We start from the raw sequence: 13,453 nt of genomic DNA on the forward strand, positions 1-13,453 counted from the left end.
TAAAGCTACGTTAAAAATCCAAATCACACACACACACACATACTGTGAGATGTTACCTCAGCAACAGTGTAGGAATTAGGTGAGTGGACTGCATGCTACATTGTATATTGTGAGATGTTACCTCAGCACAGTAACTCTGTACTGTATATGCAACTGTGTAGGAATTAGGTGAGTGGACTGCATGCTACATTGTATATTGTGAGATGTTACCTCAGCACAGTAACTCTGTACTGTATATGCAACTGTGTAGGAATTAAGTGAGTGGACTGCATGCTACATGCTTTTCATGTGGAGCCACTGTTGTAGTTGCTAATCAAGGTAATTACTGATGCATTAACTATCTACTACTGGCTGTCACTCCAAAATTAATCAAATACTGCAGTTTTAAAAACTGGCTTATAGGGATTGCTTGTCTAGCAGATTTTAAGAGCCAGGATTTAAGAGAAAAAAAAACAAAATAATAGCAAATGTGAGAATGACATTAATCTCAGTTTCTGGTGATCTTTTTTATGATATTATGATGCCCACTTTCTTTTTATGGATAAGAATGTACTTTTTATTATATTATGTCATTTATGCCCTGTCTCTATAGGTAGGTAGTTAAGTGGGTGACTGGGTTGGTAAATATGTAGGTTGATTGGTGGTTTCACAATACATCAGCACAATGCAGGCTATATAATGCCAATTATAAAGTTAAGATTTCAAATTTTAAGATCATTAAAATGTTCTAATGTCAACATAAAATATTACAAAAATGTTCTTCGGAAAGGGGTCAATACGACTTAAATCAGAACTTATTTTCCATATAATAATATATACAATGGAGACTGGATACTAGTAAAAATATATGTGAGCTATGTAATCATTGATTACACTCTGCTTCAATATATAATCTTTATATAAGATTGTTTTTGTTCAGCTTGCCTTAGCCCAAACTGAGGATACCAAGCTGGTTAGCATCCTTTTGCATGTCCATCCTTGCATTCATCCACACCTAAATAAAGCTTCATGTTAAAGTTAAATGTTGGGTTTCTTTTTAGTTTCCTCTTATTGTCTTTTCAAGCTATATCAAAGTTAGGCATAACAAAAAGGGATCTCAGGTTGCTTTTCGAGTTAAATCAAAGTTGGGCTTAATAAAAGGGGTCTTGGGTTGATTTTCAAGTTAAATCAAAGATAAGCATAACAAAAAAGTTTCTCAGGTTGCTTTTCGAGTTAAATCAAAGTTAGGCTTAATAAAAGGGGTCTTGGGTTGATTTCAAGGTAAATCAAAAATAAGCTTAGCAAAAAGGGGTCTCGGGTTGATTTTCAAGTTAAATCAAAGTTGGGCTTAAAAGGGGTCTTGGGTTGATTTTCAAGGTAAATCAAAGATAAGCTTAGCAAAAAGGGGTCTCAGGTTGATTTTCAAGTTAAATCAAAGTTGGGCTTAATAAAAGGGGTCTTGGGTTGATTTTCAAGTTAAATCAAAATTAGGCTTAAAAGGGGTCTTGTGTTGATTTTCAAGTTAAATCAAAGATAAGCTCAACAAAAAGGGGTTTCAGGTTGCTTTTCAAGTTAAATCAAAGTTAGGCTTAACAAAAATGGGTGACATGTTCGACTTATAATTGAGTGAACTGTCTGAATTGTGGAGAAATTTAACAATGTTATGGAATGTAAAATTTTCATCAGTTACCTGGCTGTTTTAGGCAGAAATTTTTAGAATTGTATAATGGAAAATTATCACAGTTTGATTGTTTATTATATTTCTGATCTGTAATTCTTCAAAATCATTCTGATTCTGGCTTGTCCTTTAAATTAAAGACAAATTCCGGTATGTTATCATGCATTCCTAAAAATGGGAAGTAGTCTTTTCATATTTTAGGCTCAACAAATCTTGATTTTGTTTCTCATGTTCTTGTTTTGCAGGAGATTGATGGCAAAGCATTCCTTCTTCTGAACAGTGACATGATGATGAAGTACATGGGACTCAAGTTGGGGCCAGTCTTGAAGTTGTGCAATATCATTGAGAAGTTAAAGGGTCGCAGATGAATCTGAATCAATGGCAAATAAGAATGAGTGTTTGTGAGAACGTATAGGGCATGACTTTAGATGGGTGCATGATCCATTACAAATGGCAGCTGGTTATATATTGGGCAGAACTAATTGAACTAGTCAAATTTTGATCAAGAAAAACAGAATTCACTAAATTTTGTGGGTTTAAATTTTTATGGATTTTGTGGCTTGTAACTGTCAGAAAATTAGAGACCATATGAACAGTCTTCTTATGTGAAAACAATCGGACCTTTTTCCTTAATCTACGAACTTAAGTACTGACAGAAATGTCATTTGTTGCAAAACCATGAAAATTCAGTGCCATTAAAATAAATGAATTTGTAGTATTCTGCTCAGTAGATAAACCAGTTTAGAATGACCTACTGATTTCAGTTGTAAATATTTATATAGTTTCATTTGTAGGAAGAATTCTATATTTGAATTGAATGTTATTTTTTAACCTTTTTCAACAGTCATACTTCATGCTTGCAACAGAATGCTGTAAAAACAGGTCTCGGACACGTAATTTAATGTTTTCTTTCTGTCAAGCATCCTGATTATATTTTTCAGATGGTATACACTATTAATCTGATTTGTGCCCAAATATATGTAAACATTTATACATTTCTGTCTTCTCTATCCCCCTTGCAAATGGAATGGGGAAATGACAGTAAACATTCAAAACTGGGGAACAGTGTTGTATTAAATACATCGGTTCATTTTTGATACTGTTCTGACTTAATTCAGTGAAAGCTGTATTTGATTGACCTTTACTCCGGAAACATTAGTTCCATCTGCTCATTTGTTTCAGAAACAGAATTTAATCAGTTGTGATACAGGCAAGAATCTCATATCTTGTTAAGTCTGTATGAGATTAAGATCTCATTTACATCTTGTTAAGTCTATGTGAGATTAAGATCTCATTTACATCATGTTAAGTCTGTATGAGATTAAGATCTCATTTACATCTTGTTAAGTCTGTATGAGATTAGGATCTCCAGGAAATTCTTAAGTTGAATACTCCATCTAGTAGGGCAGTCTTAATGTAACTGATACGGTGAACCAAGCTGACCCCTTAGTATTGTTTTGCTTTAACTGGCAATGTGCCTTCTTTCCTGCAGCCTCTGTAGCATGTCTGCTACTACTTGCAGTAGATAAAAATGTACTGATGGTTAGCATGTAAAATTAATGTTACATAAGGGCTGACAGACTTTATTTTCTGAGATATTTCATGGGGAAAAAATAACATTATTTGGATTATGCATAATAGCCATATTGGAAAATTTTGATCTGGTGTCTTTTTGGTGCACAAGGTAAGAGAAAGTAATTAAAGAGATTCTTGTCTTATAGACGGTGGTATGTTACAAGATGGAATGCTTCAGGTTACATGGAGAACTGATGCATACTCAGAAATACTAATGTGATCAGCATGTTATGGATGCACAGCTCTGTTTGCTGACCTGGCACATTTGATTTGTAATAACAGCAGCTTTAGGTATTCTATGGATCATTACAAAATACAATACTGGCCAGATACACTAATAATTAATAAAACAGACTTGCAGATGCCAAGCTTGAATAAAACAGTATCATACAAATTTCATTATTTTAGAAATTCTTATAAATGAGGTCATGAGGCAACAGTGTTATATCCAGAATGGTTTGACAATGAAGGACACTAGAAGGAAGAGAGTTGTAAATCGTTGAGAGACAGACGTATTCGTCTGAAATTTTATAGCTAATTTTGAGTTTTATTTTGGCCATTCAGAATATTATAACCTGTTCTTGCTCAGCCAGTGTGTGTAATTGAGAAAGCTTGCCAGTAGCTTCTCGCAGGTTGGTGGTTCTTTCCCAGGTTTTCCTGGGTTCTTTCTCCATCATTTATACTGGCTGCCATGTATAGCCTATCTTGTGCTGAAAAATGGCGTTCAACTCTACAACAACAACAACAACAACAACAACCTGTTCTTTAATGTAAAATGGCCTTTTGCAGACCTGTTGGTCAAACTTTGCATACAGGCTTTCAGGTAGATTTAGAACATCAAAATAGAAATGAGATGTCTAGCTCTTGAGCATTAACATGTTTTATATTGAGAAAATAAATCCTTGGAATTTGTGAGAGGAAAAAAATTGGATCTGATGTTTGCCCTTGTGAATTTTTCCTTGGAATTTTTCATTCTACATATTTAGACTTCATCAAATGTTATTTCATTCAACATACAGCTTGTAATTTGACTATATTAACCAGCTATGCAGAACTTGAGAAATTATTGTGATATTTATCTATTTTTCAGATCGTATATTACTTTGGCAAGTTGTCGTTTGAAACATCTTGTGAATTTTTTAATGCATTTAAATTTGTTTGATGAATCTTGATAAATGTTGGAAGATTTTTTGACTAACTTTCTTTCCCATTCAGAAGCATTCCAATACATTTTTACTAGGATACCTTTTTTCAGAATAACATGAAATTTGTTAAAGCTTCATTTCTTACTTACATGACAGTTGATGGAGTAGAGTGTGAGAGAAACTTGATCCCATGTGTCCTCATCAATAATGTCAGTGTTCTCCCTTGTTTTAATTCCTCATAATGAGATGTTTCATGTTATATTATCTTCATCGATAGGAAGTTTATTAAAGAAGGCAATTTTTTATTTATGTTAAAAAAATTCTTCTTTTGACACCTCATATTATTCATCATACTCTGCTAAGTTGATTTGCACTGTTATTATCATCTCGTATCTGCATGACAAGACGTAGATGTAACTTTTTCTTGCAGCAACAGCGTTATCATCTATGTTAATGTTCTGTGTAAAGTGTTTGAAAGTGACATATCTTTTATATCAGTTACTTTATTCAATATTTTTTCTACAAGTTCATGTGCTACCAATTTATGTAATTGCTACAAAAATCATGAAGTTTAAAAATCAGCAAAAAATAGTATAAGACTTCTTTCCAACTACATGAATTTAATTACAGAAAAAAAAATTGTGCTCACATGAATGTGTGCAAAACCAGGAATATTGATAACACAAAGTAAATTTGCAGTATATGCTTAAAATTTGTGCCTTGATGTACTAGGGTTTCTTCTTTAGCCTCTTGAAATAGAATGTTGATTCACTATAAGACCAATACTGTGTCTGACACCATGTATTTCAGAACCCTTTTATTCAGTACATGTTAATTATTCCTAAATTTTTTCTTGACAAAAAGTTGGCATTTTTTTTGTTATTTTTTTAATGGATATTCTTAAGGAGCATCTGTGAATATAAAACCTCCTTCACATGCCTCCCTGTATGGAAATTCATATAATCTGTACTGTGTACACCACAATATGATATTTATTTTCAGTGAGGAAGCAACTCTGTCCTGCCAAACAAAGCCTGCTTGCACATTGGCTGTACAGATTTGGCCAACATTTTGAGACAGTTTATTGAGTAGAATTTTTCAACAATAAGTGAATGTAAAGCATGGATAAAATACTTTCTGTATATTTCTGTGTTTACATTACAATATCTTCTGGTGTAGAACATGTTAATTTCCTCGTATCGGAGGATTCACATATCTGTGCCCTTTTTCTTATTTCTGTAGCTTCTTAAATTTGTAGCTGTCATTTTATATACCTTTTAAAGTGCACACCTTGTGGCATTCCATGCCACCTTAATGTACACATTCTGCAAGAAAAGCCCATGCTTATATATCTAGAAAATGAAAGTGTGAATGCTTTAAAATTGTGTGAAATTTTGAGGACAGATCTCACAAGCTATGGAAATATTTGAAATGAGTTTAAATACTGTGGAGTTTATTTTTTGAGAGGTTACTTTGTTGCAACCTTGATTACAGAAGAAAAAAAATGGTTGTGATGCACATTGATTTGCAAATACTGAGTTTGAAAGGGCTGTCATCATTTCAATACTTTAGTGTGGAAGTTAATTTGTGAAAATCTCAGATTTACTAAAAGTTCAACTGGCAGAGCTTTATTATTTTAGAGCACCATGGAAGGTCCATATTTTTTGCATAGGGCACAGAACAAGTAATTGAGAGAAAATCGTGTTGTTGTAATAGACTTTATGTTGTTAAATATTATGCTGAATTGGCAGAGACTGGTTCCTAGCAACAGCATGCCACTGTGTCATGTGTTTGTATAATATTTTACAGAATTGGCAGAGACTGGTTCCTAGCAACAACCTTCCACTGTGTCATGTGTTTGTATAATATTATACAGAATTGGCAGAGACTGGTTCCTAGCAACAGCATGCCACTGTGTTTGTATATTTTTGGTAAAATCCTCATAATGTTGGCCAGTTAGTGAGGTCTTGTATGATCAAATTGTAAATTCTGTTTCTTCTGTCGTCTTATATGCAAGTTTAATATTGACTCTTTTTCTATAGATTTCTAGTGACTTTTTAAAATTTTGGAATGACATACAACCTTTTGCTATAAAGAAAATATAAAGTGATTCAGGTATTTCAATAATGAAGAAAGAATAAAACCGGCTTCTGCTGGTTTTATAAATATTAAAAGAAAAATATATATTTTGAAGGCGTTAAATGTATTTGCTAATAAGCTATTGATCAGAGGAGGATTTTATTGATTTGAAATGTTGTAGATATTAAAGTGAAATGTGCCTCCAAGTCATGTATAAAGTATTGTCATTCAGTTACAAGTTCTAATGTTGGATTAAGGAAGTCGACATTTGTAAAATCAATACTTACTGGTAAGCTTATAATGATGTGATCGTTACAATATGATGTCATCAATATAAATCACATTTTACTTCATTGCATCTTACTGCTGTCAACACGGAGAGAGATTAACATAACATAGTTGCAACTTCTCTCACTTACTAAATAAAAAAAAATGTCCACACAATTTTCATAATGATAAGAGCCCTGGGAATTAAAATTTTAAAGTCAGTGGAAGTCTTTTGAAATCTATTGTGATTATTGGCTGTCATAAATTGGTCATGCAGCCTCTCTGTTGCAGAAATTTATTTGATCTCAATAACTGTGTCATACTGAAAGATCACTCACCAGCACATTCCTTTCGCTGTATATTTGATAAGATGGGTCCATGATCTTCAACCTTTACAAATTTGATACATTTTAAAATCCTCGTTCATCTGTTATTTATGGACAGTTGGTGACATAATTTTTTCCATACTCTTTATGTTATAACCCTTATTTGGATAGAGATAGATATTCAGCAAGGAAAATGCACACAAACCTATATATTTTGAATGTTTTTGTTTGTATGGACCCTTAGCTTTGTAAAACAAAAATGTCATTTTATCAAAAAGTTGGCTCCTTCTGTATTTGATAAGCAGTCATCCTTAACTTGTGTATATCATACCCCCAGATATGAACACAGATTTTCCATTCTGTAATGTACTGGTGGATCAGGGTCTATGCTGTTTACTTCAAATCCTAAGGAGAAGAACAGTGTAGATCTGAAGCTTATCTGCAGTGCAAGATCTGTGTCTGTGTTGTTTGCAGCTAAGTACTTGCCATTTCTCTACATACAGTTGGTTACTTACAGGTGATCTTGTTTGTGTTCATGAAGAAATTAGGAAAGTATTGGTGATGCAAGAAAACATGATGATATGGAGAGTGTATGTGTTTGAGAGAGATATTTCAGATGTTAAAAGACTACATTGATGATGATGTTAATCAAATGATCTCGTCATACTCTGACTTGTAAGATTTGCATAGTTTTCAATTAAATTGTAAATATGCATTTGAAATTTTATTTGAGCTTGTGTTTGATATCTTTGTGTCCTTCAATAATTTGCTGCCCTAACTCAAACTTTTGTGTTACAGGCAGGAAACTTTCACTGATGGATTTAAAAATTGATTTTGAATGACAGCTCCTTTTATTTCATTTAATGATACATGTATATTGCTCGCATTTCTGTTAATTGGAATTGACCTTTACTGTACCAGCCATCAATGAAATCATTGTAGCATGCATAAGTAAGTTTATTGCCAATCTGTTGAGTTTGTTCTTGATGTAGAAAATGCAGGTACTTAATATGTTAGGGAACTTACTATGTACATGCATTTGTGGTTAAGAGAATGATGGGGTTTTGTATCTATGTATTTGTACATATTTTGATTTACCTGTTTACCTGTACATATTTTGATTTACCTGTTTAATTAAATAACATGATTCTTTAAATGCATTCATGTCTTTAAGGTGACTTAAGATTTTAATATTTAAACTCTTACTGTGGAAGTGTAATTTGAGTAAATATTGTTGTTGAACAGTACATGTATTATGAACAACTTAAACATATGTAACACATCTTGTGATTATTTGGTGCTAATCCCAGATCTAATGTTCAAACTGATGCCTTGCTTAATCAGTATTTCATTTAATTGTTGTATTTATTCCCCTGTTGCAAGGTGAAGTCACAGTGTCTCAATTTTTACTCTTCATCAGCTTGTGATCCACAGTGACTCATTGACTAAGGCATTGATGCAGTGGCTCATTGATTAAGGCATTGATGCAGTGACTCATTGATTAAGGCATTGATGCAGTGACTCATTGATTAAGGCATTGAACTCATGACCAGAAAAGTGCAGGTTCAGTTCCCATCATTGGATTGGCTACAATGATGTGTCCCTCACCAAGCACCTTATTTAGCTTTTCTTTTTACATTGTAGCCTCATTGTATTGTTGTGTCATAACACAGCAAACCAAGCCATCCTTCTACATACCTGCCAACCATTTGGATTCTGTCGGAATCATTCCTATTATCAATCCAGTTTTATCAACTCTGAATTTGAAACAAGAAATTCTGAATATTTTTGTAGACATTTTAAATAAGAGCAGAATTAGAAACAATCATTCAATAAAGTTATATTTTTTTTCTTGGGCACCATCATTTCTTGCTTGCTTCAAATAGATGTGCTGGTTGTCATGTGACTTCTCTTTTACCTTGAACATGAGCAGCCAAATGATTAATTAACATGTGTTTGACTTGGATTATGCTGTGATAATCATGCCATAGGAAGATAATGAAGCAAATAGGACACTTCATTGGAAAGCCAAGAAGTGTGTCATACCAAAAGTTAAGCAGAAAATCGACAGTGAAAATATTAGTATGTTTCAGGATGTCATTATTGATTAGGAGAGTTATGTCCCTTTGCAGGGTTTATAGGATCGATATACATCCACTTGCTATGGAGGAGTAACTGATAGAAGAAAACAATTGAACTCCAAGCAAACACTTGTCATACAGAAAGTGGATAGCAATTAAAACAATGACATTTTTCAGAATACCAGATGCTAAATTCAGTTTCAACTCCATGTGTGTGTGTGGTGGGGATCACACATATACACACAAGGCCTACATTCTAATTCCTGATTTTCTTTTCAAAAGGTTGGCAGGTATGCTTTCATATTTCCAGGGTCAGTTTAGTAGCACTTCATATAAACAACCAATGACTAAGCACGTTTCAGGGAATATTTACTTGGATTACATGCTGTATTGGTGATATTGTTGTTAGCAAGCTTTGTGCAGAAATAACTTTTGCTAGCCAGAAGGATTTTGTTTACATGTTGAAATGCAATTATAGAGGGCCTAATTAGACTTGATGCCATGGGATTAGAACTTTTTTGACTTACTGAGGAGGATGGGGATATACATGTTTCACAATCACATATTTACTTGTTCTTGAAGACTTGCTGATTTGAATCTTGTTAATGTTTACTGGGCAAGTTGCCATGTTTAGTTCAGTTCCAAAAAATATGCATTTACAACAGACTTGGAGAGAGTGGATATTAACATAAAAGACTTGAGGTTTTTTTTGGCAGTGCCAGAATTTTGCACATCCAGTCATGGATCATTTTCACAATAATCTAATTTGTATCACTGTCCCTCAGACATAATCAGGTCTCCCAATATTTTATCTAAATCCATTTAAAATCCAAGAATTTTTCCCATTTTTTTTCTCCAAAATCTGAATAATATCCACGTTTCTATGGTAAAAGCATGTAAAAAAAATTCTTAACTTTTTTCTTCAGAAAATGGATTAAAAAGGACATAGAATGATTCATAATTGATGAATGTACTCTGTGCATATTTATTCATGATGAAATATAATTCATATTGTTTTTTAATTGTATTCTGTTACTAACTGGCTAATTTGTCTTCAGGTACTTACAAATATTTAATTGGTATTGTAAGCATGTAGTTATCCCTATACTTTTATATTTCCCAATTAAATCCTGTATCAGTGTTGCATTCAGGCTGTAGGATTAGACAATTTTTCTACTGTCAAAAAAACTTAGCAGAAAAGCTGGAAAAATTGTACTAAAAATGTGTTTGCTCCTACATAAATTGATTTCCTTTGTGCCAGTGCTTAGAACTGCAGTCTCAGCAAAGTTCATTTAGGAAGCAGTTCATATTATGTCAGTTCTGTTAATCAGTACTTTGCTAATTGTCTGGATAGAGCTAAATATCTTGAAGTCACCTTATTTACTTTGTGTTCCCAACCGTAGAATCTTTAAAAGAGAGGAGCAGTTCTCCTTCCATTGCAAAACCCTGGATGCAACACTGCAATATTTTTTCCAGATATTTTCTCAAGTCAGTGCCCTATAAAAGCCCCATGATTTTGATAAATGTGGCTGAAGGTCTGTATTCCTTTCGTTTTAACATAATATGTTTAAAAAGAAAAAGTTTTACTTTTCTATAAGATTGATTAATTGCAAATGTGACAAGAATAGAATCCCTGCAAAACTAACACTTCAAAAAGCAGTAGTTTTAAAACAAATTGTGCTTGCTTTGTGTAGTTCATTTGTTTTGATAGACTAATGCCTTTTTGTCTGAAATTTGCCAGATTTATTCAGATTTCTTATCATCATGCCGTATTTTGATTTAGCACATCTAACTGAATCATGTGGACCCAGATCAACAGGCACGTCAAGTAACAACAGTTATGGGCCTTTGTTATTTGTACTGGAGCATTTGTCACACATCCGTAAATTTGGTAATTATTGTTATGGATGTCCCAGTCACAAGTCTTGAAAGTTTCCCATATGAGAAAAAATCAAGGAAAATCAAGCTTGATGTTCAGTACATCATCATGGTGGAATGTTTGAGTGTTATGGTTTGATTTTCAGAAACATTTTCATGGTGCTGAATTCATACAAAAATGTTAACCTTGAGTTCTAAGCTTAATAAAGTTACAATCTTTAGATGTTTTCTCTTTGTTAATTGTTGTTAAATACTGCTGAAGTTGCTTTTTGTTTTGACAACTTTTTACTCTCAACTACTTAATTATTTTTATCACTGATGTCAACTTTTGTTACAGTTTATTTGTGTATAATGTGCATCTAATTCTTAATAGCATATACCCTGATCTTCTGTTGCTTAGATTCATATCTTCTGTTGCCTGAGATTATAGATAGAACAGCCGCATAGATCCTGATCTGCAGGTGCTCTTTTTGCAACCACAGACCTGGACAGTTTCCCCATTCCCAAAACTTCTCTTTGGAATGAAGGACCAGCAACTTTACAAGGTTCAGAACATTTACTGGTCCTTGAGATGACTTGTAACTGGCACAAGGATTGTACATTTCATTTTTTTCTGGCAGACCAGAAGTTGATTGGTGTCAGGTTGACAGCACTAATTTTTGAATTTTGCATCTGGGTGTGTTATTCATTGTTGGGTGTGCATTGCACAGGGATAAATGGTTTAGAAAGATTTCAATCCCACCAATGCTATGATGTGTTGTTTACACGTAAGGATATTGTTTTCCAAAGAGATTTGAAAGGGACATAACTCAAATTCTAATCTGAAGAGGAAATTTATGGACTCACTGTAAAACATTGTACTAATATTTTTTTCAATTCTTTCTTTATAAATAAAAAAGAACGAAAGGTTGAAACATTTATGTATGTCTTAAGATCACATGCAAAATGCATTGATCAGATGAATCAAAATTACTACTCAAAAGTTGATTGAAATTTAATGTGTTGATCCCTTTGTTCATGCCCTGTGTGAAAAAGCAGAGGGATATTTTAATATGGTCCTGTTTGTCCATTTGTTTGTCCTGGTAGCTCATTAACACAGCCACAAAACCACTTGGGCAAATTAAATTTGATAGAAATGTTAGTGTCACTATGTAGATGTTCTTGATATGTAATTTGGTAGGACTCTTGATATATAATTTGTTGGACTCGATATGGTAATTTGGTAGGACTCTTGATATGTAATTTGTTGGACTCTATATGGTAATTTGGTAGGACTCTTGATATGGTAATTTGGTAGGACTCTTGATATGTTATTTGGTAGGACTCTTGATATATAATTTGTTGGACTTGATATGGTAATTTGGTAGGACTCAAGATGTGTAATTTGGTAGGACTCGATATGGTAATTTGGTAGGACTCTTGATATGTAATTTGGTAGGACTCTTGATATGGTAATTTGGTAGGACTCTTGATATGTAATTTGGTAGGACTCCTGATATGTAATTTGGTAGGACTCTTGATATTTAATTTGGTAGGACTCGATATGTAATTTGGTAGGACTCTTGATAATGGTAATTTGGTAGGACTCTTGATAATGGTAATTTGGTAGGACTCTTGATATGTAATTTGGTAGGACTCTGTACATTCAAAGACCTACTCATATGCACTTGGGAAGAATCTTTGACATGTGACTTGGAAGGCATTGATGTGTAATTTGGAAGGTCTCTTGATGTTTAATTTGGAAGGCGTCTTTCGATATATTTAGATGACCTGGTTAGACTTTTGTTGCATGAAACAAATTGCAGATAGTCTTGGTTCTTGATGACATTTTGGACCTTTTTTTTGCATTTGGGCATGCATGTTTTGAAAATACACTTCTGGTTTACATTTCAAACCCATGTACATTTTTTGGTGTCTTTAAGAAAAGGTCTGTGTACAGTTTGTATGACATTCACTATGCACAACTTGTAATATATATTCCTAACATAATCTCCTCTTGTTAAGAAAACAATTCATTTATTCTCTGATTGTTACACCTGAGGTAAAGACTGCGTACTGTAATAAAGTACATTTGAAAAGAAAAGTTTTTTATTCTGTTATTTGTTTCCCTCACTTTTGTCCTTTGTAGGTTCACTGATAGTAAGATATGCATTGTTTTTTCAAGGGTAACAACAACATCACTTTCATCACTAACTATAAGATTCTGTGCTAAAGTTTTATGTTAAAGTGTTTTCAAGTTTGAGGGTACATCACTACACAGTTCAAAGACAGTATGTTTGATTCCATGGAATCCTTGCTTTTGCTTTGTGTCCATGATCTGTTACTGGTAGAAATTTGAGTCTAGTGAGAAACGAGCGGACAGTATGTGCAATGCATGATACAGTCTTAAAACGTGATATTCTATCATTTGCAAGCCGTTGCATTATTCCTTTGGACTTTATTTAC

At 33.3% G+C, this 13,453-nt stretch overlaps 1 protein-coding gene across 1 annotated transcript in view; it reads left to right on the forward strand.

The window, feature by feature from the left end:
• LOC149786192 (polycomb protein SCMH1-like) overlaps positions 1–13,091 on the forward strand; it is a 59,475-nt gene extending 46,384 nt beyond the window's left edge. The window contains exon 12 of the mRNA XM_089976548.1: positions 1,903–13,091. Coding sequence (XP_089832674.1) covers positions 1,903–2,025 — 123 coding nt within the window. The 3' untranslated portion in view covers positions 2,026–13,091. The remainder of the gene's footprint in view (positions 1–1,902) is intronic.
• The last annotated feature ends 362 nt before the right edge of the window (positions 13,092–13,453 follow it).

This window comes from Sinohyriopsis cumingii, chromosome 12 (genome assembly GCF_028554795.1).
Source record: "Sinohyriopsis cumingii isolate HCF-2022 chromosome 12, ASM2855479v2, whole genome shotgun sequence".
In the NCBI taxonomy this organism is placed as follows: Eukaryota; Metazoa; Mollusca; class Bivalvia; order Unionida; family Unionidae; genus Sinohyriopsis; species Sinohyriopsis cumingii.